This window comes from Xiphophorus maculatus, chromosome 17 (genome assembly GCF_002775205.1).
Source record: "Xiphophorus maculatus strain JP 163 A chromosome 17, X_maculatus-5.0-male, whole genome shotgun sequence".
NCBI classification, from domain to species: domain Eukaryota; kingdom Metazoa; phylum Chordata; class Actinopteri; order Cyprinodontiformes; family Poeciliidae; genus Xiphophorus; species Xiphophorus maculatus.
The window spans coordinates 7,535,551-7,562,833 of record NC_036459.1 but is presented as its reverse complement, the minus strand read 5'-3'; the positions used below and the strand labels follow the sequence as shown (position 1 = coordinate 7,562,833).

The 27,283-nt window shown below is 37.8% G+C and overlaps 1 protein-coding gene across 1 annotated transcript; it reads left to right on the top strand.

Moving 5' to 3' along the window:
- Nucleotides 1-466: 466 nt before the first annotated feature.
- creb3l2 (cAMP responsive element binding protein 3 like 2) lies at nucleotides 467-27,033 on the top strand. The gene is made up of 12 exons (XM_014471715.2): nucleotides 467-1,068; nucleotides 19,540-19,783; nucleotides 20,930-21,132; nucleotides 21,209-21,287; nucleotides 22,130-22,332; nucleotides 23,386-23,532; nucleotides 23,730-23,788; nucleotides 24,050-24,118; nucleotides 25,220-25,319; nucleotides 25,438-25,561; nucleotides 26,469-26,697; nucleotides 26,783-27,033. Exons 1-12 carry the CDS (start codon nucleotides 970-972, stop codon nucleotides 26,850-26,852), a joined length of 1,626 nt encoding a protein of 541 aa, XP_014327201.1. The 5' UTR covers nucleotides 467-969; the 3' UTR covers nucleotides 26,853-27,033.
- The last annotated feature ends 250 nt before the right edge of the window (nucleotides 27,034-27,283 follow it).

The window sequence follows — 27,283 nt, the reverse complement described above, 5'->3', positions numbered from 1 at the left end:
GCATTTTTCCAAATCAAGTTTGTTCAGCATACAACTTATGAACCCAACCCTTACAGTAGGAAATGTAAAGTAAATGTTAAAACAGTGGCGCTTCCAGTGACAATATATGTGTTTACTGTTTATTTTAAAATCTCCAAATATTTAAAAAAAAAAATAGAACAAACTTGTGTATAAAGAAGAAGTCTGTTTTTGTGTTTGTCAAAATAGTGATACTTTCCACAAATGTATTAGCAAAATCTTTTTAACTGTTTTTATTTAATGGTTTTTCATATTTATTTCAAGTCGTTTTATATGTACATTACACAGAATTTACAAATTATTATTTCTGTTTAAATCTTTGTCATTATAGTTTGTATTTTTTTTATTATTTGTTTATTTAGGCTAATTTAATCGCTTGCTGCGTTTTGGCATTTTATTTTTGAAATTTTTAACCGGAAGCGAGACTTTGAGACGTTAGCTACTTTCAAAGTGCGTCACAAACAACTGGAAAAGATTACTCGCTTCGCAGTTTATGTTTTTAATTAAAGCGTGTATTTAATGCTTATTCTGTCCGGCTTCATCCTGCTTCAAACAATCAGACTTTAAAGAATTTTTTAAAAGTATTTTCTTGAATGTCTCCCCGTTTTTTTTGCTCCACTTCCCCTGCCCGACTTCTTGTCTCCGCCCACACATTCCTGTGTGTCTGCAGTTTCGGGAGGAGAGAAAAGGGAAAAGGGATCCGGCTGGAAACAGTCTGTGGACCTCGAACCGGAGAGGAGATGATCCCAAACAATAACAACAACATTTCTCAGCCTGAATCCGACCCATGAGAAAGCAGCTGTTTACACAAACCAGTGCTCAATTCATTTTTTTAATCAAACAAGTTATTTTTTAAACTTTTATTTAAGTTTTGAGTTGATTTTAAAAAAACAAAACAAAAAAAACTTTAAGCCATAGAGCAGAGGAAGAAGACGAAAGGAAGGAAAAATCATGGAGATCCTGGACAGCAGCGAGTCGTTGCTCCACTGGGACAGAAACCTGAGCGAGCTGTCGGAGGCCGGGGAGCTGGACTCCGTGCTCTACACCAATGTAAGTTATCGATTAAAGCTAAACGATCAGGTATAGATCAAGGGGGGGGGGGGGGGAGGTGCTGATTGGCTGCAGTTTCTGCCTTTGATGAGTTAATGATGTGTGGTACCCTGCTCTCCATTCGCTAAACTGAGCCTGGGGGTCCAGGCTGCAACAGGTTTAACTGCAGAAGTTTTCTAATCTCGTATTAAGGGTTTTATGGACGGGGTTTCTCATTAAGAATCGACTTATTACCTTTTTTTTTTATTTAATTTAATGGAAAATATTGCAATTTCCCTTTCACAGTCTTAAGATAAAGTAAATAATTTAAGAATTAGACTTAATAAATGAGTGAGAGAAGCATACTTGTCATGCTCAAGTAACAGTTTTCCATGTGTTTTGTCTGGATTTTATGCAAATTAAACATAATTTTCACATTTTTACATAATATATTTAGCCTACTTTCCTCTGATAACCATTAAAAAAAACAAGGGCAGCCAATTAATTGCATTAATGGAAATGATAGCGTATGGACTTGGTTTTATAGAGCAGATTTAAGTGATAAATCAACTTCCTAATATTTAAACATCAACAGTTTGTGCAGCTCTGGTCAGATGTAACAAAAATATTACTTTTTTTCTTGTGTCCGTGCAACAAATGCGGTAGGTAACTTACACTAAACATCACCCTGACTCAGTGGTGAAGCATGGTGGTGGTAGCATCATGCTGTGGGAATACTTTCATTCAACAGTGACTCCAGTCAGAGTTGGCTGGAGCCCAATAGAGAGCAAGCCAGAGCTACAGTGACATATCTGCACTTGTAATTGTATTGAAAGATCGTTTTAAAGTGTAGTGAGTTATGAAGGCTGAATACAAGTGCACTGTTTCAACCGTATTTTGTTCATTAATTTCAGTTGAAATCTGTAATTTTTTTTAAATCTCATGTCCTGGTTTTATGAAGTGTTGATATAATTACAGGACAGAATAAATAAGGAGGCAAAACACACACACACACACACACACACACACACACAGAGAGAGAGTTTCTCCTTTCTGTAAGCTGAGCTCTGCATTTAAAGGTCCTCTGTTATGTAAGCTGAAGTCTGTCTTTCAGCTGTGTGTCTCCTTTGGGCCGGGACGAGATTGTGTGAGACGGAGAGAATGAGGCAGCTGTGTGGGTCCTGTGTGTGTGTGTGTGTGTGTGTGTGTGTGTGTGGAGGGTTCACAGAGTGTAAAAACAGCTGGCCAAAGATGGAAATCAGACACCGAGGAGGCTGAGTCAGCCTCAGACCCACAGTGACTCGGTTTTCCATCCCATCTGAGGACATCACAGACTTACTCTCACTTTCTCTAGCCATCTTAAAAATCAAATCATTTTTTTTTTTCTTTTTGGGCTGCGAGCCTCTTATGTCTCCACTTGCGCTTGTTTCCTCGCGACGGGTGAAAACTTGTTGCTGTTAAAGTTTGTCTGAATTTGTTAGGCTGCTTTAATTAAGACCCGTTGCAAGACAAAGAAGTTTATTTTAGTTAGAGTCTGTGACTAATAGAGTTTTCACACCTGATAGTCTGGAAGACTTGGTTCAATTTGGAGCCAACATTGCAATATTTGTTACATTTTCAGCTTGAGTGGTGTGCTGTTACATTCCACCGTCAAACAATCCAAACTAATTGAAAAACTTGTTCCCCTCCTCACCTGTGGTGGCGCTGCACCAAGAACCACTGAAGGAAACGGCATAAAAACCTCCAAAGTTGACATAAACGCAGCTTCCTTCGTCACAAAATGTAAACAAAAATAGAGTAGCCGTTGTAGGACCACAAGCCATTTCTTCTGTTAGCATTGGACTCACTGTTTATTTTGGTTGTATTTATCCAGAATGCCCTGTGCTGTAGTCCACTTCCTGCTTTTGTAGTGGTCTTCGGTCTGCTTCGTGTTCACATATGCATTTGAAGTGGACCAGAGTTTGTTTTTGTGGTCATTAAGATTGTGATATGATGTGCTTCACTGAAGCAAACTTTCTTCATAAGTTAATAAATATCATTTTCAGTCATTGTTTACGTCCTGATTTAATGCGTATAGCTTTTTTCTGGTGCAGAATTTTGACATGTGTCTCACATAAATGACATAAAGGCCGGATAAAATGCGACATGGCTGTTCAGTCTGCAGAAGCGTTTAAAACAATCGTATGTCTCCTAATTAGTTCCACATATCAGATTTTCTGGGCGTTGATAGAAACTCAATTGGGCTGTCAGATATAGGGCACACATTTGGGCAAAAAAGCGAATTCTGGTTGCATTTTGGATATTTTCTACAACATTTCTACCTGTAGCATACTGTACGTATAGAAACATTTTTCATAGATCTGGGAAAGAAACATCTGCACAAAAAGTGCATTTTAAGTTTTTTTTAAAACTGATTTCACTTTAATGGTGAAAGTTTTCTGAATGTTGAACAGTAATGCATAAATACACATATTCGCTGCTGGGTAATATAGACCAGCATTATGGATGTCTTATATATAAACATGAACAGTTTGTGTTTGTATAGAACTGGAGCGTTCGAGGTAACAGGGCTGTAGTGTTTGAATGTGAGGCGGCCTGAGAAACAGACTGAAGTCTTTGTTCCTGCCCTGCCTGGTGGTGGGCCGGCTCCTTCACGTTCCACCTCCCCGGGGGCTTCAGACGGGATTCCTCACAGCTCAGCGAGCCTTAACCAGCGTCATCAGCTGCTTTTTTCATTACTTTAAACGTCCATGCAGTCTCCTCCCAGCCTGGATGCCTTTTAAAGCATCTAGTTGTTCAGGTTTTACGATATGAAGACGTTATTTTTTCTTTCATCTGCAGCCATGTGTCACACTCTTTTCAGGAGTAACAATAGGCGTCGTAGGCTCGTGACGTGTTTGACTTCTGCTTGAAATTTTAAAAGCATCCACAATGCAGAAGATGAACACTTATGGAAACCTTTGTTTGTTTTTTGTTTTTAAACTCTACAGTGTTCCAGGGCAGAATTGTTACTCCTTGTATGAGTTTTTTGAGTTTGTAGACCAGACTTTGTACCTTCTCTCCTGCAGAATTTTTTTTTTCCAGATGCCAAAAGCAAACAGTAGAGGGATTTATATAAGTTTGCACCAATCCCCTGTTAGAAAGTGACTGTCCAGAAGTCTTCATCTTACTGTTCACTCGTATGCACATCTGTCATGCAGACTCTGCAGGGGCAGCAACATGATTAAAAACAGTCATGCTAAGATATTCTTTCAGCTGTAGCATTACATTTGAGGCTGTTATGATTCAAAGTGATGATTGTTTGGAGATAATCCAGTAGTACTTTGATTTCATACGCATTTTATTCATATTTGTGCATACATACAAGCAAAATTGGAATTGCGAAAATATATTTTCTTAATAGGAAACAGGCCAGTTTTGAAAGAAAACTCACATTTTTGTTTAAAAAGTTTTTGTGCTACAGTCAGGTGGATTTTCGACTATATCAGAATTAGCATATTTCACAAAACTGCATCACGAGTCATGTAATTAACAAACGGATGTTACTACTGGTGGAAAGACAACAGGAAGTGGCATCTTTTTTAATGACTTATCAGGCAAACAAACTTATTAATGTTTAATTTAAATTGTGTTTCTTATGTAATGGAAACACCACAGTTGTAAAATGGCATTTTTCGACATTAGCAGAGTAGCAGTGAGCTTTAACCACTTCTACACACACTTCAGTCTTTTGTTCTGTGAGATTTTCTCTCATAAAGACACAATGAGAAGTTTTGTTCAGGACTCTGATGTGTCATTGTTTAGACTTTTATGGAAAGAAGAATTTTCTCCGCTTCAGGAGTTGGTAAATAGATAAATGTCAGCGGAGCACAAAGATAATACCCACACAAGATCTCTTGTCAGTCAAAAGTTTTCAGCAGGAGATTTATTTTAAATTCCAGAGTTTAAACATGAAATATCAGGTTTTGTTTCAAGCTCACGTTGAACCTGCTGCACTTGCATACCTTTATTGGTTCAACATGTTCGAGAAAAGGGTGTATTTGTTGAGTTTGCTCCAGGACAAATATCACCCCGGTTACATAATTCCTGCAGGTTCTCATTTGTAGCTCTCAAACCAGCTGTAATACACAACCTTTACTGATAGGCTGTAGATGACAGCTTTGATAGCCGCTTCAGATCAGGTCAATATGTGCTCACATAGGAGAGCCTGTTCTCCGTTGGGGCAGGGCATCCTGCTCGCTGGTGACCTTGCACTGCCTGTGTGAATGGTCCATGTGTGTGACATGCCTGTCAGTGTGCACCAAGGAAACGGTCATCCAGTGCACCACATGGTTACTTTATGCTTAAAAAACTTAAATGATGAAGTTTCTCTGCACACATTTCAAGTGTGGTCACATTCCAATTTTGCATGCCAGACCAGCCTTAACAGATTCATCTTCACCCTCGCCTCTGTGTCACAATGAGGCTGAGAGAGTAATTACAGCAGGAGTGGTGCAGGATCATCCGGTTGTTCCTCTGTCACAAACATGTCAACCAGCTAAACGTTTTGGAGACTAAATCATCACTTTCGTTTTATCCCGTGTTTTTCCACCATGCAAATCTAAACGTTTGTCAAAGTCTGAGTCCTTTAGTTTATCTCCAGAAATGGTCAAAGTGCTCTCTTGTTTTAAAGTTGATAAGGCAGTTCACATATCTGTCAGTAAAAGCAGCAGGAAAGGAACTTTTGCAAGGAAGATTGCAAGTCACTTATTTACCGTAATTTGTCCGCATTAAATTTGAATATGGTTCTTTTCTAGACTTTTTTTGGTTAAAAACTCTTGAATGTTGTTTGATTTGGTCCATGGATTTGAGAATGGATGCAGTGATGACAGAGGTTTTTTTTGTTGTCCATATTTTGACTGACAGAAGTCAAAATGACTGCCGTCTATTGAATATTAATTAATTATTCCTTCTAATTAATTTTCAACAGAGAATCCACATTCCATCAGTAGTCAAACGTTTTCTCCACAGTGGACAAAATCACTGACTGTGGCCCCCAATAACTTGGTATAAACAATGAAATGAAACAATTTCTCTTAAATTATGAGCATTTCACCTGATGTGGTCTGAATGCACCACATCATCCTGATCCACATCTGGAGGAGGAACCTGCGCTAGAGTTTAGATCAGACCTAAAAAATCCAACCCGACTCGGACCTAGCCTATAGACATTGTATTACTTTTTGCTCATTTGGTCAATAATAATAATATAACAATGAACACATTTTCTATTTAAAATCTGTGAGCTGGAATGCATAACATTTGCACCAGCGACTAATCTGACCATCTAAAAATTTATTTTTTTTCTGGCAATTTCTGTTTTGTTTTTTTGTGCTTAGTTTAGTTTTTTTTAACTTTTTTAATTTTGGTTTTTTCTCTTAAAGCTTGTTAAATGACTCAATAGTATTTACTATTTTCAAGCAATACCCTTCAAGATCATGTTCAAATGGTAAAAAAAGGGAATTAATTAGCTGATTTTATTGCTTTTCTTCTCGTTTTTGAGCTATTTTCTGCCTTTAATCCTAAAACAATTTTGAACTAAAGATTTTGTTAATTTAACACCAGCATTTCTCATCTACTTCTTTCTGTGCCTGCAGACCAAGTTTTAAACTTGTCCTAAATGTCTGGACAGATGGTGCACACATTTTTCTCCTGGTCAAATCTGACGCAACTTTTCTTCTGTACTTTGAAACAGTACTCAGACTCCAGCTCTCTGCAGACAGCCAACTGGTTGGGAGCAATCCGAATGTAGTAATCAGCGTGTAAGGGATCATTACGGAAATCCAGAGGAGACTTCATTCTCTGAGGCAAAGCTAAATTTATCGCTCTGTATCTTTTCTTACTCTTCTTTCTGGTGTTTTCTCCCTCTTTCTCCATGGATCTGCAGCCCCCTGTCATTTGATTCACTGTGTGGTTTAGAGGGTGTGGGTTTAATTTCTGGTTAGATTTTACACACCCAGCCTTTACGAAAGCCTCAAAGCAGTTTCAAAAATCTCCGACTTTTTAAAATTCCTGTAAAAACCATCCGGCTGCCCTCTGTCCCGTAGTTTTCTTCATTGTTTACACTTTACAACCATAGTTTAGAAGTACTTTACAGTTGTTTTCCGTGTTGAAGACTTTAAGGTTATTGAATGAACTAAAACTATTGATTTAGTTCATATCAGGGATGATGCATTCTACACAAGCGTCAGTGTTTCACGTCTTGTACCTTAAACCCTGCAAACTGCCTGTTGCACAGCGTGACGTACGTAAAACGCATCGTTGATGGTTTTTGTAGTAGCTCATAACCCTCCCAGTAGCGGAAAGTGTTAATTCTAGAGCAGCTTCAGGCATAAACCTCTTTCACCTTCCAGCTTTCCTCCCCCTCCTGCATCCGTCTCTCCTGCAGGGTGAACCGGGACGAGTCGGCTCGTGTCCAAAATTCCCAAAACATCTGGTTGCTTCTCTTCACTCTTTATCTACAGTGACCCATAAGTTTATCAGTCTTTCTTCTGACTTTTTTTTTTTTTTTTTTTAGGATTTTGCTCCTATATAAAGTCTAAATAAAAATGAATTTAAGGAGCTGTTTTTGTTTGAATTTATGCTTTTTTCATCTGCATTTTATCACATAAGAAACTAAATTAGAGCTACTCTGGTTTGGGCTGGTTTGGTTTTGGTTGTGCCAGGGTTGCTTTTCACCAAACCTCAACGGTTTGGTGAACAAGTTGCCTTGAATTCACTAAATAAGTAGCAAGTTGCCTTAAGTTCAGTAGAAATTCCAAACATGTTGCCTTGAATTCACTAAATTCAAGTTGCCTCAAGTTCACAAAGCCAAGTAACAAATTGCCTTGAGTTCACAAAACTTTGTAAGAAGTTGCTTTGAGTTCACTGTACTGCAAGCATACCTTGCAGTACAGTGAACTGTTCATCAGAGTTGCCTTGAGTTCAACAAACCTTACAGCAGGTTGACCCAAATTCACAAAACCTCATAGCAAGTTGCCTCAAGTACACAAAGCCAAGTAACACGTTGCCTCGAGTTCAGCAACTTGTGACTGAAATGCTTTTTGTTCACACAGCACAGAAAGATGTGGATACCACCATTAACTCCACCATGTTGCTGATCGGTTTGTCATTGTCTTCGTTGTTGATGTTTGACCTTTGACTCTTGAACTCCTTTTTAGGTATGACTTCTGATTCCTTTTATGACTGAATTTTGGGCCGGAACCAATCAGTTTGGTCCGCCTTTTGCAGAGTTGTACAAACTTCTGCATCAAGCATCCATCTTGGCCCAAAAGGTTAGAAAACTAACAAATGAAGGTAGAAGTTTAGGAGAAACCGACTCCTAAATGTACATGAGCTGAAGGATCCTTTGGTCAATCATGAGACGGATGAGTTATTAAAAAATTCCTGCACCGGCTCTTTCCCTAATAATTAAACTGCTTATGTTGCTTTAAATCCCTCAAATCTTCAGCTTTGACCAACATAAACCAAAGGCCTGTGAAACAGGGAGGCACCACAGTTGGGTGTGATGTGACCATGATGTTGCTTGATTAAATGTTGCCAGATATTATGATGTTACAGGGTGTGGACGACAACACATTGTTCAGCTGCTGGTGTCTCCCGAAACTGGATTTATTCTTGTTCCTCCTTTGAATTTAGTTTAGGAAAAGAGTTTGCTACACAACCTGATTCATGTTTGGCAACTGGATGGCAACAAGTTTACTTGTGGCACAAAAAAGCTTTTTGTGTAGCTTGGAGAGGAAGTGGTGCTTGCTTAAGAATCTTTTGTGTTGTTGCTTCCCAGCCAAACTGGGAATTGTGTTGATAAGGCGATGTGCACATAAAATATATTTACCTTCATAAAAAAAATTTAGCATCCATACTTTAACTGTTTTTGTTTTATTTACTTAAATTTCCAAGGAGTCCTTATGTTTAAGTCATGTTATGTTTATGTTTAAGTCAGGGAAGAGTTACCTTTCAGCCAGCTGATGCTCAGGGAGCAGCAATGCATTCCTCCTTATAAAACCTCTTCTAACCACAGGATTTACAAGATGCATAATTTTAGTTCTTTTTAACCCTTAGCTATTAAAAAACTCTTGTATCTTGAGGTTGGTAACAGGCCTTCAAAACACCCTTGTTTTGATGCATTATATACATAATCACTGGCTTGTTTAAACAAAATTTAAATGAAATTTACAAGAGATGAAGTAAAAGTTGCCAAAGGTTTTTTGTGACAATGGCTTCCAAGAACAAAATTGGCACGTTTTTCTGCAAGTTCAACCAACTAGCATCAAGAAAAAAAGTATGTTTTTATTTGAAAATAAGTTCCCAAAAACATTTAGTTTTGAAAATTAATCAGATTTTTGGATTCATATTATGTTTTTGTCTACATAAAGTGTAAAATAATGCAGTCGTGTAATTATACTTTTTTTTTTAAATTATTTGTAAAGACTCTTTAGCAACATATTTAGTTGATTTAGCCATTTTTGGGGGGGGGATACTCATCAAAACTGATACATTTGGCTTTTCAGCCCTGCAGAGTTGAGTTTGTGGGTTATAATGTGTCAGTGAGCGCTTCCCGACGTTGAGTCAGATGTCTGCTTGGAAAGCATTCACCTCAAAGACTAAACTAAGAGAGGAATTTGGAAAAGGCGGCACGTTTAGACAAGTCTTAAAACGAAGAAGCTCCCCTTAAGGTGCTGCTGACCCAGTTGTCGCCCAGCAGCTGCAAAAAGTGTAGGGATGAAATGGGATCCAGCAGGAAAAACACAAAGAAAACCACCAGGGTTGATGAATAAACTCAACTACTATCTCCAAATAATCCGTGTTTAAGATTCTTGCTAAAACTGTTTGGAAAAAAGATGCAGTTTGTCTGAGGAGACCCGAGTTGAATTCAGCTGAAGCTAATGGTCTGTGTGTAGAGGTGGAAAAGGTTATGCATGAGTGTGTGTTGACCCAGTTTTAACAAGATGGAGATGGAGAACCAGCTGTGTTTTTGTTCCACAGCAACAATATTTCCGTGCTGCATCAGACTGAGTCTCGGGCAATCCTGTTATTTCCTGTTAAAGTTCAAATTGGGTCGCATTTGCATTCGAATGTAGCCTAGCATGGTCAAAAATGTAAAAATATTGTCTTTTATTTTGGAAAGTGCTATATTGTAATTTTAATCGCAAACTAAAACTGTAGTATTTCTATGAACACTCTGCTTTGAACTATAATATCTCATTTTATTAATGTCAAACTTACAACCTGAATGGCCAAGCGAGTTTTGATGTATATCTGCTGCTTTAAAGTTTTAAGTTTCCAGGTTTCTGTGGTTTGATTGTAATCTCTGTTGCAACTAACAGTTAACAGTCGAGTGTTGAAATTGATCTGTTATAGTCCGGATCCCACAAATAACGGTAATGTTTTCAGTGTGTTGGGCAACACTGTATAGAAACTGATAACGAGTGGTTTTACTGAACGATTAGCTTCACATAGTGAAGATGTCTAATTTTTTTTACTGGTATTTTTTATATTAAACATATCCCTACAGTTCAGCACTGTGGATTGTAAAGCTGCTTGTGCAACGATGGTGGGGAACCGTGGGGGTTGTTTTCTGTTGTCGGTCAGTCCGATAGGGCAGGAATGGAAAGAGTGTGTGTTTTATGTAAAACTTCTGGGAAGCTCTCTTGGATGGAAAACAGGGGTCAGAAACACACTTTTTCATCATGCCTTTGGGTCGACTTGTGTTTCCTCACACACGTTCTTGTTGAATATCGGCCAATCAGAACTCAGACAACATCTGAGTCACGATTCTGAACTTAAAAAAAAAGAAATGTTGAGTCCACGTCTTGCCATTTTGACTTTATGTTCAAGGGGTGACAAAAAAAATCAGTAACTTGAAATTGGAAGTAAATATTTAGGTCTGTAAATAGTTTCTAATTCATTCTGTAAAGCCTTTTAGCAGAATTTAAACATTTTCTGCGTGTTTATGTAAATGCACTCATGTTGTCGCTTGTGGGAGGAGAGTAAATGCTTGCTGTCAAGCAGGACTTCCTTTATGCTCTCTCACATCCTGTTATTTATGTAAGTTAGCTATCACTCCACCCCAATCAAATATGTGTTGAAACTCGCACTGTAAACCAGGCAGTTTAAATCGGAACATTTTTTGTTTCTTTTGATAAAAAAAATCTAGACTTTTTTTAAGTGTCTGAACCAAAGGAAGAATAACATTTTATTGCAGCTCCACATGTCAGATATCTCAGTACACACAACTATCTTCCAAGTATAATTTCAGCAAGATATAGGAGTGTGTTTTGAGTAAATAATTTCTTATTTAATATGATAAAAAAATGTACTAGTTTCACTGTACAAGATTATTTAACTTGTAACAAGACATTTTCCCCATATTATGAGTGAAATAATCTTTCAAAATATATTAATTATATTAATATATTCCTTAATATAATAAGGAATATATTTATATTCCTTAATATCTTAAGTCAATTTTAAGAAATTAACTTAAAACAAGCTCCTATATCTTACTGAAAAGTTAATTGTAAGCTAGTTTTGTCTTATTTCAAGCGTGCTAAAATCTTTGCACTGGAAACTAGACCAAAAATTCTTGGTAAGACTTTGTGTTTTTGCAATGTATAGATATCACATCAAGCTCTGTAAGTAACATTTGTCTGCTACATTCATTTAGAGGAACTAATCTATCACCAGGACAAGACAAGCTCAGTGTGTATGCTAAAGTGAGACTTTCAGCTGTTTCCATTCACCGCCAAACAAGTACATGGTGACATAATTATTGGAAGAAAACAAGGCGTAAACCATAACCTCTACCTCATTGCTGCCAGAATGTAATTAACATTTTTTTTATCACAAAGTCTTTTGTTGTAGACTGCCAACAAAGTATACTTTTAAATCCCTGCGCAAGGTGCCGGTTTGATAGGTCTTCAGGGTGCTGCTTTAAGACAAATATTTTTATTTGGACTTTCTCCTCACCAGACTGCAAATCGTCAACCTATGAGCTCATATTGGAGCAGGAAACTTGGGTGGATATGTAGTAATGTCTGATTTCAGTTCTCCAATGGCGACAAAATGAGACTTCAGTCTCTTTATGTTTTTCTACATTTCTCAACTTTGAGAAATGTAGAAAAACACGAGGACACGAACAAGGACATTAAAACATCTAACACAGTTAAAATACGGAAAGGTATAAATTCATAATGCATTGCCCTGTTCAAATTCAACAGATTGTTGTAAATTTTCTCATGGTTGAGAAAATCTTAATTTTAAAGGTGAAATGAGTAGGTATTTTTTTAGTTTGAATAAGTTTCTTTCCATGACTCATGAATTAATTTACATACATTTATTTTGAGCGATTATTGTCGGCCTACCCGGTCTCTTTGCATTCAAATATTTTGAAAGATTTCAATAAGTTGAAGGCAGAGTGTAAGTATTTGTGCTTCCACTTAGCCCCAATGGCTTTGCAAACAGAACTGTGTGAGATGTTTTCTGATCTTTTGTATCAACTGTTTAAACACTCTTCCTTTTCATATAAAAAATAAACATCTTCAGGTCTAAATTTAAATTCTTTTCTTGTTTATTAAACTATAAATTCCACATTTTAAGGTGTGCACAAAGAAATCCAAAATGATCAGCTTGATACTGTAAAGAAACAAATTTGATTGTAACTAAAAGAAGTCCTTTTATTTAACAGTATCTCCACACACCTTTTAAAAGTTTTAAATTCATTAATCTAAAATTAAGGCCTGAAAATGTGTTAAATTCATTAAAGAAAATGTAAAGTGGCTGGTGTATGTTACTCACAGGTCTTACATTTTGTCCTGGCAGGACTTTTAATATCATTTAATCTATGTAGGTTTTTTTCTTGCAGGATTTTTCTTTTGAGCAAAAACTCAAGGCGGTTAAGACCACTGCTAACAAGCTTCTAATACTAGCTTGCTAGCTAGCTAGAGAGATAAATGATATGTGCGAAGCACAAAACTGCTGCAAAGAGCCACAAAAAGACCATAGAAATGTCACTGTTTTGGTCCCCTAGATTTTTTTTGCACATCTGTCGTTATATAGGTCTAAAATTTTACTCATAATGGTCTTTAAAAGTCTTAAATTTGAGTTAGTGAAACCTGCAGAAACCCTTTTTAAGGCTTTTCTTCTGCAGATTCATCCTGTATTGTTATCCGGCCTTTTCCTGGAGCTGATACCGGATCTCTGATTACTTTTTAGTTTTTGGAAAGTCCGGCTGGGATCGATGTCGAGGATCGGGGTCAGGGAGTGTCTGTGTCACCCTCTTATCCGTGTGGGAACCGGCTCGAATCCCTCTGAGAACGAGGGCATTTTTGTTTAGCTCGGGTCAGTTTGTCTGAGCTCATTTGGCTCAAATCTCACAGATATGGGTGTGTTTTCTTTTTACTTGAAGAAATACCAGTCTATATTTCAAACCTAATGTGTAAGAGCTTATTTTTACTGATTGCTGATACAATATAAGAATGTCAGGCTGAACTCCACCAGATCACCCCAAGGCCTGTGATTTGTTTCGTATCACTGACACACTATTATCAGTGCCCTGGCAGGAATGCTCTGCTAGTTGTGAGCCCACAGCAACTGATAAGTGACTTATATTTGTAGTTTCCTATCATGCATGGCTTCTATCAGCTGGAGACTGGAAAACATCTGAAGGTTTCAAACTTGATTCAACCTTTTTACATTATTGATGGTTTTGGGGTGAATTATACTTTAGTTCCTTGATATTGTGTCAAAAATGTGTTTTATATTTGTTTCCAGATCAGGCCTGTCATGATAACAAATTTTGCTGGATGATAAGTTTTTTAGACTATTTTCAATAAATGTATTGATAATGTCACATAATAATGCTAGTTTGCTATCTCAGACTAGCAAACTTTAACTTTGTAAAGAAGTCAACACTGAAACTGGAAGATATTTTAAAGGCACTTTGTGGAACTCCGCTTGGGATTCCGTGTGGGTTGCTAGGTAATTGGCCGGGCCTCACTGGGGTTGCTAGGTAACGGGCAGTGCCTGCTGACTTATGCCATTATATTTGGAAGGTTTTTGAAACGACTCATTTTCAAGACACACAAAAACATTAACTTATCATTAACTTTTTTTGTATCCAAAAAAAAAAGAACCAATTGGGTGGGTTTAAAACAAACAAACAAAAAACAAAGAAAACAACTAAAAGCAATAAATAAAACAAATAAAAAAAAAACAAACATCTACAAACCATAAAGATTATGATGTCTTTGTAAACAAAATTCCCCATCAGAAAATATTTATCATCAGAGTTGGAAATTATTGAGCTCATTTCAATATATCACACGATTGGTTGATATTGATTTATTACTTATTGTAACAGGGTTATTCCAGATGGTGAATTCTGTCTATAAAAGTGAATTTATGCATAGAAAACACACTCAAGTATTCAACCCAGATACTTATCTCAATCTCTGCTGGTTACAATTGTGCACAAATCATTGATACTTCAACATGTGTTTGTAATTCAGTGTTTACTGAAGGCATCTCTGTTGTAAAATGTAGCTTAACTAATAGCTGTTCACCAATTGCCTTGTAAAAAGTGTTTTTCTGTTTTTATCTATTTATTTGCTACAAGCTTCGATGTTGATTTATATGTTAAAATGTGGCGGAAAACCTCAGTGCAACCCTGTGAGCGGCTTGTACACGTTGTTCTTCCTGTGATGCTCTAGCTTTTTGGCTGCAGGAGTGTCCTGATTTTGAAGCGACCAGCACTAAATAGCAAACAGGAAGTTGGAGAAACTGAATTTTATTAGAACTAAAAACACTCTGGTAAGCCTTTAATTTCACAAGAACTGAAATAAAGCGAACAATGATAAGATATAAAGTTCTCGCAGGGCTGTCAGATAAAAGTTCATATGTTCCTTCAGCTTATCTGCTTATAGTTGGACACGTGTTGAGGATGTGTGGCATTTAAAGCCAAAGATCCGAATCCCAATCAAACGTATGAGTCATCTGGATTGTCCTGATAGCAGTCCACACGTTTTAGGATGTTTGCTTTATGAGTGAGTGTCCTGTCAGCCGAGGCGTACACACAGCTGAGTCCAGGTCAGGGTACAAAACGCAGCTGGCCCGACCTGTTGGGGCTGCTTTAGGATTGAGTGGACAGGTTTTTAGTTTTAATTGTTGTCCTTAAAGTCTGGCTTAACTTCCTTATTGGCATATGTTTCAGTTTCTGCTTTTGAACAGTAAATCCAGTTGGTTTATTGGTGCTAAGGTTAAAGCTAAAAGAACTTGGATGATTTCTATGTATGAATTTTAGTGAATACTTTCATTTTAGTTGTATTTTAGCCTGTCGCAATAAGCAATTGATCATTTTGATTCTTTTTTTGGAGGGCAGTTTTGTTTTGAGAGTTCACAATCCATTTGATTTATTATTTCTTTTGGTTGTGTGTGATCTTTATTTCCATTTTATTTGTTTTTGTCTTTTGTTTTCTATAATTAACTCCCAGTTCCAGTATTAAGTGTTCCTTATAAATTAAAGTTCATTGGTCTTTCAGAAGGCAAACTTGTATCGTTATGCCATTATCAATATATTACTTGAAAATGGTCTCAAAACAACAATGTTATTATTTATCGCAATAATTTCTGGGGCAATTTATTGTTACTGTGACAGGCCTAGCTGTATGATTTGTTTTTGGTACCATTTTAGCATTGCAAACAGCTCCAGAAATTAACATTTTTATATCTTTTTTGTACAATGTGTCAATTGAAACCTGAAGTTATAATTTTAGAATTTTATTACTCCCTAAACAGCATTCAAATCCAAACTGTAGGTGGAGATTGTATTGGGACTGATTGGTTTTTAACTTGCAAACATAAGTTAGATTATTCTTTTTTTTTTTTTTTTTACATTTGAAGCATAGTTTATAGTAGTAGTTTTCAAAATGACTTAAAATTTTGCAAAAACTGAAAGATTTATATAAAACTTGAAGCATTATTGGTCATTTTGGAGTTTGCGGTGAGTAAACCATGCACCAAATGCAAAAAATAGTCGAGACCAGAGTGCAGTGCATAATGTAGAAACCTACCAAGTTTATGTAAAAGTATCTAGTGAAAACTGCCGGGGTTTCCAATGCTTTTTTAGGTAGAGTTATTGACAAAAGTGAAACACTGAGTCCAGGAAAATGGGGTTGAATCCATTAATCCATAAACCCATAATTCCAGGTAGGTAGATTGTCTTTTTAATCTCAGTTGTAATAATCTGAGGACACATATGCTGATGAAACGTAAGAAAACTTTTACTCTGTCACTCTATTTTTTTATTTTGAATTAAAATACCCTCAGTTTGATGGATTTATACATAAATTATGTATTCTGTTTTTTTGCATCTTTATCAGGATAAAGTTTTGACTTGTCATGCTTGTCTGACCTACTTTGAAGTTTCCATTTGCCTCATCTTTGATTTGATTAAAATCTGGCATATTAGAAGTTCTGCTAAGCTTCTGAGATTTTGCATCGGACTGAGCCTCAGTTAATCTGTCTGCATTTCCTCCATCTACAGCCTTCAATTAAAAGATTACAATCTCATCTTTCAGCGATGTCCTGTACCCGTTATTTTCTGTGTTACCAGAGAATTTTATTCAGGAAAAAAAAAAATCAGAATAGCCTCTTTGTTATCAGTTCTGACTGTTGCTCCATCTCCAGTTAAACCTCCAAGTTGCTCTAGTTGGGCTTCAGCCTCCCTGGTTCTGTTTCCCAGTTGGAGGGTTTTGAGTTACAGCCGGCCCCTTAAACAACGCCTCCCTCATAAGGGCTCTAGGGACAAAGGGGGTTCTGTTGGGCGTGTGATGAGCTACACCCAGTCGGCGACCGGTCCTCCGTCGCTCTCGACCGCAACCGCGAGCTGAAATGACAGGGAGCTCATGGAGCCGCAGTGTGGGAGTTTGGTGTGGTTCTGTTTCTGTGCATTTGTACATTAAGTTCCTCCTTTCTAAATAAACTAACGGGTTCGTCCATTCTGTGTTTTTAAGAAATTGGGTCATTTGTCTTCGACTAAACAGCAGTTTGGAGATACAAAGGGAGTGAAATATCAAATCTAAACTATTAACCGTCAGCTAATTTATTAATCAATTAGTAATTACCTGGAGTATATATACCAAAAAAATGTCATTTGCTGAACATACTAGGAGCAGTAATAAAGCCAAAATTATACAAATATGTATATATTTTTCACTTAAGATGAAAAAACTTCTTCGCTTGTAAATGTGTTCTACCCAGAACTCCTCTAGTTGCATCGTTTTAGCCTCACCTGGTTCAAATTCAGAATAAAATCTAACATTAAACACCTTTTGCTATCCAGTTACTAAACGAACAATAGTAAACAGATCCATACATAGTATGGCTGTTAAGTCAAACAGAAATGTTTTTGTTGCTTTTGTTGATGATAGAAGTATTTCTAGCTACAAATTATCAGGTGTTTACAATAGGCAATAAAATGTTTTTTCTGTTTTAAAAATATGGTTAAATAAATAAATAATCTGCAGAACGGGCCAATTTTAAAAAGGAAATTGATTAATAGCCAGAATAATTGATTATTATAGTAATCATTAGTCAACGTAATTAACATAAACAACAAAGGGTGTCATTTTTTAGGCATGTAGTTTGACCTGAAGAGGCTAAAATTGAAGGGTTTGCCGATAATAAAATAATAATGTCATATTTAAGTGAAAAACACAAGCTAACTCTTATAACATCCCAAATTTGCGGTACAGAGGTGGCAGCACCATGTTATGTGGCTGGTTTGCCGTTTTATTTTTAATTAGGCATTATTTATTTATGTCAATCTGATTCAGTTTGTAAAGTCTCTTGAAGTGTTTTATTTTCTTATTCCGTGTAGTTTTAGTATTAACACCAAAAGACGCTGCTTTTTTGGACTTGCTTTGGATTAATTTTACATTTTGAGGACCTCAAGGGTTTAATCCAAGTCTGAATCCTTTATCAACAGTTCTGTTGAGGCCTTGATGCTTGTTGGACTAGAGATGAAGCTGAACGTTGCAGACCACTGGAGTTGGAGAATCCTAAACATTGTGACTTTTAGATGTTTGTACCTATTTGGCTGATTGACTTTATTCCACATACTCTGTATTGTTGAACCATATCATTGGATATATTGGACACAAGCTCCTCTTCATCCTGGACATCAGAAAATGGCCGACTGGGTGGAGAGAAGTGTAAATATTTGCCTTCTTCCTCCTTGAAGAGATTCACGGTGTGCTGTCGGTGTTTAAACATATCGAAACCTGGAGACGGGACTTGTAGGGAGTGAACAGCAGCAGAGGAGGAAGGGTCATTTGTTTGTGTGGGACACAGAGAAATGCTGGACGTCCCGTGTTTGTGAGTCTGTAATTGAAGCCACATGCTGGACATTGGCCTGTCCACTTTGGATCTTGCCTTAGCTGGGATTTTGCCTGATTGCACTCAAACGTTTGAATTTAGATACCTGACTTACTCCTATTCAACTTGTATTTATGGCTTGACAAGGCGCGGTGATATAATTTTAACTGGTTTATGACTCCATAAACTTTGTCCGAGCAGGCGGCTGCCGTCAGGTTGGTTTTCTGCTCACAAAGTAGGTCAACTATAAATGTTTAAATAACCAGTTTGCAAGAAAAGAGAGAAAACTAGGAAACTTCACACATCCGTTTTTACTTTGTTCCTTGATTTTAAAATCTTGTTACATCCATCCATCAGTTTATCCTGTCATTAGTTCATTTATCGATTTGTCCTGCAATCTATATATCGTCCATCCATCCATCCATCCATCCATCCATCCATCCATCCATCCATCCATCCATCCATCCATCCATCCATCCAACCTTCTTGGAATTTTGACTGAGGTGAAAAAAGAAAATGGAGTTACTGTATTATTCTTCAAAGCACTAAGTGAACTCAAAAATGTTGTGTTGAATTAAAAGGATTTAGTTTTGGACAGTGACTCCAGCTTCTTAAAACTGAAAATGACCTCTTATTTTTTAATATCTTAACATAAAAAAGTATAATTGAAATAGTTTGACTCATAAGTTCAGTGGAACATGAACGTGGAGACCTTTCTGCTGTCTGTAGATATAGACCAGTGTGTTATCAGCGTAGTCTCTCCGTGTTTCTGCTAGTCTTGACATCCTGATCAGGATCAGGATCTTCCCCTTGTAGGGAGATGAAGGAATGTGGCGATGGGGGAAGGAGGCTTTGTCTGGTAAAGTATCACCACACTGAGACACAAACATAAATGCTGATTAGAGGAGGTGGATAAGTATCCGACTGGCAGCGCTGGAGTTCCCTGAGGGGGCTGAAGGTGCCAATAGAGACTATAATATCCTGCAATCACAGAGACGCTGTCTGTCAGAGATTTGTAATGTTGTGGTTTTCGTGTAATTATCAGTCTGTTACCTCCCGTCTTCTTTCTCTTTTCTCCAGCACTTCTGTGAGCTCCTGGACGACCTCTCCCCGGACGCTTTGCTGGGCCAGCTGCTCAGCGACCCCTTCCTGTCTGGGGACAAAGGCGGCGTGGAGTCCATGGAGGGAGAGGACGGCGGCGAGCTGTCCCCGTCGTCTCCTCTGCCCCCGCACATCACCGCCGAGCACAGCTACTCGCTGTGTGGAGACAGCCGGCCTCAGTCGCCGCTGTCGCACCTCACTGGAGAGCACTGCAGCGAAGCAGGTGGGAAACGATTAATTGAATTAATTGTGATTAATCGATTAGTGGAATAATTGTCAACTAAGTTAGTAAATTATTAATCGTTAACTGGAGTACACAGACTCAAAAAAGGTAATTTGCTAAACGAAAAACAGAGTCAGATAACAATTAACCCAAAACTGCAATTTAAGATGATAAACCTTCTTTCTGTTATTGACTTCTACCCAGAACTCCTCAAGTGGAAAATTTACAAAATCTCTTATTAAGCAGATTTTTCAGTCTAGTAACTAATCCAAAAACTAATCCACATATTAGTAGACAGCTTATTTTGCTGCAGAAGCATCCTTTGCTACAAATGATCAAGCATTTATTAAAGGAATGCTATGTTGTTTCATTTCAGGCACTAACATTTTTATTTTCTTATCTGCAAAAGCAAATGAATTATTTACTTATTTGTATCTTTTAGTGTACTTCTAATCTTGCATAAAAAAGTATTATGTGGTTGAAAGAAAATCTGCATAATGGGCCAATTTTATCTGATTAGTCGTCAGAATAATCAATTACTAAAATAATAACCATCCACTTTAGAGATATCCTGAGATCTTTTTAATCCAATATTATAAATTCATATTTTAATACATTTCTAATATTGTGTAAAAAAGGCTTAAGTAATTAAACAAAATATTTGAAGAATGTGTTCCCTGATTAATTGATCAGTCATCAGAATAATTGTTAGTCGCAGCTCTATTCATGAGTTTAAGGATCACTTTTAAGATTTACTGTGTTTAGAGCACTTCATGCACTATTAGAAATTAATCTTTTAATCTATTTCTAATATTGTGCGAAGAATATCTGAAGAATTTGTTACCCAATTAAATGATTAATTGTCAAAAATAAAAATCGTTGCAGCTCTATGCACGAGTTTAAGGATAATCCAACCTTCCACTTTCGACATCTACTGAGTTTTGAGCACCTAATTCTTTTAGATATTTTAAAATGTATTTTATAAGAATGGAAGTTTTTACATTTACCAATATGACACAAAACAAACCACTTTCCACAATCTGGAAAAACCGTTTACCCCATTTAGGGTTGTTAATGCAAAGAAAAACTGGTTATTTTTGAATGAAATCTGAAGTAATTTCATATTATGATGTTTTTCCAACACAGAGTCTGATGGAGACTCCCCTGAGTGGGCCATGGAGCAGGAAGAGGCCATTGAGGGCCTCCTTTGTGTGACTCCTTCTCTGCTCCCCACTCTTTCGCTCTCTCTGGCCTCCAGTGAGGACCCTCGTGGGCCTGAGGGCCCCGCTTTGGCCCCTGTGGCCCAAACAGCAGCCAGCAGCATCACCAACCAAGGCAAAGCAATCAAGGTAGGAGAAAACCCCTTTTAAAACTCTGAGTTTCAGTTTGTTCTGTTTGTGACGCTGTCTGTCTTCTGTATTACAGATTAAGGAGGAGAAAATCATCCCTGAGATTAAGCTGGAGCCTCATGAAGTGGACCAGTTCCTCAATTTTTCACCCAAAGGTCAGAATTAGGATTTTACTCGTGTGCTACAACGACCCCTGCTGGCAGGTTTTGAGCATTACAGTTCTTTAACATTTGAAACCAAAATGAACGAAAAGTTTTCCTGAACAATCTTAAATCACATCTAGGGCTGCAACTAACAAAAATGCTAGTCATATAATATATCAGTAATCTACTGATTATTCTAACAATTAATTGATTAATCGGATAAAGAATCTGCAAATTTTCCATTTGAGCCTTTTTATATAGTATTAGAAAGACATTTAAGTAAACAAATAATTCAGTTTCTTTTTTGAATAAGAAACTATTTAATATAAACATTTTACTGTCTAAAGCGCAATAACAGTATTCCTTTTTTTACGGTTTACTCTAACAAAAGATGGATCTGCAGCTAAAAAATACTTTTAACATAAAGAGATAATCTGTTGATTTATTTCTTTTTAAATTATTGGTTAATAAGTAGATAGAAAATGTGATTCATAGCATTTTTTACAGAATTTATACCAGGTGAACTAAAAAATATGTCACTTGAGTTGTTTTGAGTAGAACATATTTACAAAGATTTTTTTTTTGTTTAGTTTAAATGCAAAATGTGCTTATTTGTTTTGTACAGTTTTGGCAGTGAATTAGTTGTTCTCTCAGTAAATTAAAGTTTTTTTTTTCTTTAGTTTGTACATTCCAGGTAACAATTAATCGATTACTAAATTATTTCACGATTATTTCAGCAATTGATTAATCACGATTAATCCAAATAAAGGACTTCTGCATTGGCCTTAACATGTTGGCTTGTTTCTTTTACTCAAACAAATCTGTAATTTCTTTGTAATTTTGTTGTTTTTTAGGTCTGGAGTCCCTGCAGATGCCTCCCACTCCTCCCAGTTCCCACGGCAGTGACTCTGAGGGCAGCCAGAGCCCCGTCCACGCCCCTCCCAGTATGTCCTGCCCCACCTCCCCCAGCAGCCCACCTCCGCCTCAGGCCAGCGTCAAGGTGTCTCCGCGCGCCGCGTCCTCCCTGTCCAACTCCCCGCTGCTCACCGCTCCTCATGTAAGGGACCGGTTTCTGTTTTCTCACAACTTTTGCTCAATTCGTTATGAAAGTGACGGTCACCACTCACACTTTTTGACTTCAACAGATAAAGATGTTCAGGTATACGAGTCCAGTCTTTAATTTGTGTGCATTTATAAATGTGGGGAAAATGATAACAGAAAATAAATGTTTTAGCGAAATGTTACAGGAACTAAAGAATATTTAAGCTTCTTAAGCTGAATCTCGTCTCCTGGAACATTAAATTATGTTAAAAGGACTCCCTGCTTCATTAATATAGATTTCTCTTCAAAATGGGAAATACAAAATAGCACAATCTAGTACAATGATTTTGTTATGATACTAATAAGTCATAAAATTCCTGCAAAAAACAACTTGTGGCCAAAACTTGCTCATATTTCCAATAATAGCAGTAATTCCAATGTTTTAAACAATTGGACTGTGAAAAGGTAAATTTTAGATGTTTATATTGTAGAGGATTTATAATAAGTCGGATTAATGACACTCAGAATTAAACTAATCAGTGTAAAAGTGGCAAAGGGGCAGGAAACTAAAAGTGCTTCATCTCCATTCTTATAAAGACCGTATTCATTGACTGTGTTATCTCTCTGTTATTGTTTTATTATTTTCCCTTTTTTTAAATTAGTAAGACATGTAAAAGAAAGAAGGCTGGGTAAAAGAAGTTTATGCTTCTGCCTTCCTCCTTCTCAAACAGATACTTAAATATATATCATGGTATTTGAGCTGTGAACGTGAATCTTTTAAATAAAAATAGTAAATTGCACATCATGGCTTTTGTTGAGCACAACGGAGGAGCTGGGGAGCTTGTTGCTCTTCCAAAATCCTTGAAAACATTATTATGTTTCAAAACCCTCATGATGCCATACACATGAGGATATTTTAAATAAAACTCTGGTGAACTCTCCTGGGTCCAAAATATTATAATTTTAACAGAAATCTACCTTACCGAAATTAGGTGTTCTGAAAGTGGCAAAAGGGGTCACACTCTAGAATAGATTTGCAAATATTTAGATTTTCCCTCTCGTCCTGCAGAAGTTACAGGGGTCTGGGCCGCTGATCCTGACCGAGGAGGAGCGTCGAACGCTGGTGGCCGAAGGTTATCCTGTTCCTACCAAACTGCCGCTCACCAAAGCAGAAGAGAAGGCACTAAAGAAGATCCGCCGGAAAATCAAAAACAAGGTAGGAGCTCAGGAATATACAAACTGTTGATTTTACTTTTAAATTAGATGCTAATCTTGCTCTAATTTCTGTATTTTTCACTTAAATTGTTTTACTCTAGAATTTCTCAAGTAGTATGAGGAAATCTTTTTTTTTATAAACTCTTTACAGTCCTTTTAACTTTTTATTCAACTCTTTCTTTTTTTGTTCTTTCACAGATTTCAGCTCAAGAGAGTCGCAGGAAGAAGAAAGAATACATGGATGCTCTGGAGAAAAAGTAAGTTGATCTTTATCCTTCTTCCCCTTCTAGCTAAGAGGAAAATAAATACCTGGAAAAGTTCAGATAATAAACTAAGAAATCTAGTTTTTTTTTTGTTGCTATTCTTAAAAAATATTAGCATATCATCTGCATAATGGTAGAGAATTCTTTAACAAACAGAGCTGGAAACATGTAAAATCACTGCTTCAAATTTAAAATAGTGTGTTGATGTTGCTAATTATGAGTCACTAACACTGCAGTACTGCTGTGTGGCCACAGGGTGGAGACATGCTCCAATGAGAACAACGAGCTACGCAGGAAAGTGGAAACTCTCGAGTGCACAAACAAGTAAGGACATACAGTTTCTAGGGATTTTTCAACTAATTCCTCTTTAAAACTCAAGAAGAAGAAACTATTATTTGATACTCTGGCTTTCTAAAAACATACATTTCTGTTTTGTTTTACTAAAAGCTTCACAGTTGGATTCTCAGTTCGATTCTTAACCAGAAAACACAAATGCTAACAGTCGAGGAAATTGTAAAAAAAAATGTGAATATTTGAGAGATTTTTTTTTATTCAGGAAAAGACAAAAGTAAGGATTCAAAACTTGAACTTTCAGAAACTGAAGTACTGCCAAAGTTAGAAAGCTTCTGTTTTTTTGCTGAAGGCTTGATTACAGCCTGCAGGTTCACTGCTCTGGGGGTTGGAGGGTTTTAGCCTGGATCATGCTGAGCTGGAAAACAATGACTCAGTTCTGTGATTTGAAAATAAAGCTGAATCAGAGGCTCCCCGTCTCTGCATTCAGCTGCAGCTTTTTGCATTCATGCATAATCATGAGTCCATTTTCACTGCGAAACGCTGAGGCTGTGTCAGGGATTCTGCACGGATGAACGGCGTGTGCTGCACAAGGCAGGTGCATCGGGTTAAGTGCGTCCCTGACAGCTGCTTCAGGTCGGGTTTTTTCACTCAGCGGTTAAAGTGTGCTTCGCTGTCACTCCTGAAAAGATAAATGGGGCGGTGGAGCCTGCTTTTGTGCCGCTGCACCTTGATGGCACAGCGGCTGTGCTGTGTTTTAGCGATCGAGAGAGAAAATCTCTGCGACATGTGAAGCTGTCTGGAAGGTGGCAGCAGATAAAACAAACATGTACCATGAGATCAGGGGGAATTAGCCAGACTGCTAGTTTCCATCAGCTAATATTAAACCAACAAGAAAGTTATTAGGTTAATTAGCAGGTTTAAGGGCTCAGTGACGCTCTCCAGTGGTCAGAGGTTTTAAACTGTTTCATCAAGAGGAATCCTGCCAGACACCAGGATCCATCCATCCATCCATCCATCCATCCATCCATCCATGATAAATGGATAGATGGATAGATCCAGTCCATGTCTACTATTTTGACTCTAACAGCCTTACATTCAGTCTGACCCATCGGTGTGTGTGTGTGTTTGCAGGTCTTTGCTGCAGCAGCTGCAGGCTCTGCAGGCGATGGTGGCAGGAAAAATCCAGAAGTCGTGCAGGATGGCAGGCACCCAGACATCCTCATGCTTAATGGTAACGCATATGTGACACTGAGATTATTAAACTGGAAACATGTTTCCATTGTAATTCATGATTTATTCATTCGTCTATCCACCCTTCTCTCTTCATCTGCCTGTTTGTTGCTCTACAGGTGGTCGTGTTGTGTTTCGCTCTGTTTCTGGGGAGTTTTTACCCGAGCAGCTTCACTCTGTCATCAAGCATCACTGAAACGGGCGTGCCATCCAGACAGATGCCTGAATCCTACACAGCTACAGGTAATCTTACTCCAACAATACATTAAAGAAAACCAAGAAAGACAAAAGGACGAGTTCTCATGATCCTCCTCTTTCATAAAGGCTCTGATATGAAAAGTTTTCGATCTAGAAAAGTTAACTTTCAGTAATGATCAGGAAACTTATTCATTTTTCTGAAGTTTTCAGCTTGCCTGACCTACCCTGCTGTTCCCATTGTCATGAATCATTAGTTCCCAGCTGTAAAACTCTGGTGGTCCATTATACCATCACCACTAATCAGATTCCACCTACAGCTCAGCAGCAACAGCCACAGAAACTGATTTGACCTTTCATTGCATCCTCATTACCTCCCCCCCCACACACAGACACACTCACTGCTGTAATTGAGATCAGATATAATTTTCTTAACAATCAAATTCAGTTTCCTCTCACATCCTGCTCACACACAAACCGATGCTTTCTTGTGTTAGGCTGCGGAAAAGTTCAACCAACTTGATTCTTATGGTTAAAAGTAGAGAAAATGACCTGAAGGTCATCTTTTGGTTTTTCTGTTCCACCCAAAACCAAAAGATTTGACTTATTTCGTTCTCTTTTCTTTTTCCGTCTTTCTACCATTCTCCATTGCTAAGAGAAGAATGCCGAGCAAAATGGCTGCTAATGCTAATTCAATATTTAGAAACGCTGGCAACACAGACTTCGTTTATTTTCCACCGCCGCCATTGCTAAAACTACAGGCAGACAATTCTAAAACGTCGCAGCAAATCGACGTCATCGTTCACGAAATCTGATTCTGTTCGCTGATTGGTCCGTTAGAAATTCTATGGGAGAGCCGTGAAGTGCTAGCTAGCTAGGCTAGATGTGAATGCTTTTGCTCGGCGTTTCGTTTTAATTTTTCAGGGTTTTTTGTTTTTTTGGGGGGTTTTTTCAGTGAAAAGCAGGAGTTTGCTGTCGACCTTCGAGGACGAGCAGCCGCACCTCCTGGGCCTCGGCGGCGAATACCCCGAGCAGTGGGAGGACGCGCCGGCCGTCGTCATGGCAACGTGGCGCCGTTCAGAGCAGCAGAAACTCGGCTCCGAACCGAACCGAGCGGAGAGGCACCCGCCTTTCAGGAACAAAAGCAACGACACGCAGAAGAACCTGCTGCTAGACCTGCACAGGTGAACCGCGGACTCAAATGAAAACTTTTCGGGTCTGTTTAACGTCGCGGTTCTGATTGGGTTTTGCTCGCTGTTTGGCCTCCAGGTCGCAGACGGCGAACAGGAGCAGCAGTAAAGTTTTAGAGCTGGATCGATCGGTCAACGAGACTTCCTGAGGTCTCACTTCGCCCCATCCTAAAAGATTTCTCTGGAGCTTTTTCATGTGTCTGGAAGCAGCAGCGCCCCCTGTTGACTGACTGAGGTCCGACGCCACCTCTGCTCCATCAAATACACTGAAATTGTAATAACAAAGAGGCACTGGTTGCCTTGTATTTCTGAATTAAAAGTAAAGTTGCACTGATGGTTTCCGACTTGCTATATATATATATATATATATATATATATATATATATATATATATATATATAAATTCAGAGCAGTGTGGCGTTATTCCAGAGGAAATAATTTTAAAATTCGACATGTGAGGCTTTTTACGGGACACTGATGATCGTGTATGATGAGTCGTGTATTTATAGAAACTTTTTTTATTTCATTTCTTAAATGCTTTCATCCCATTTTGATACTAGCTTGTGTTCATACATTATTT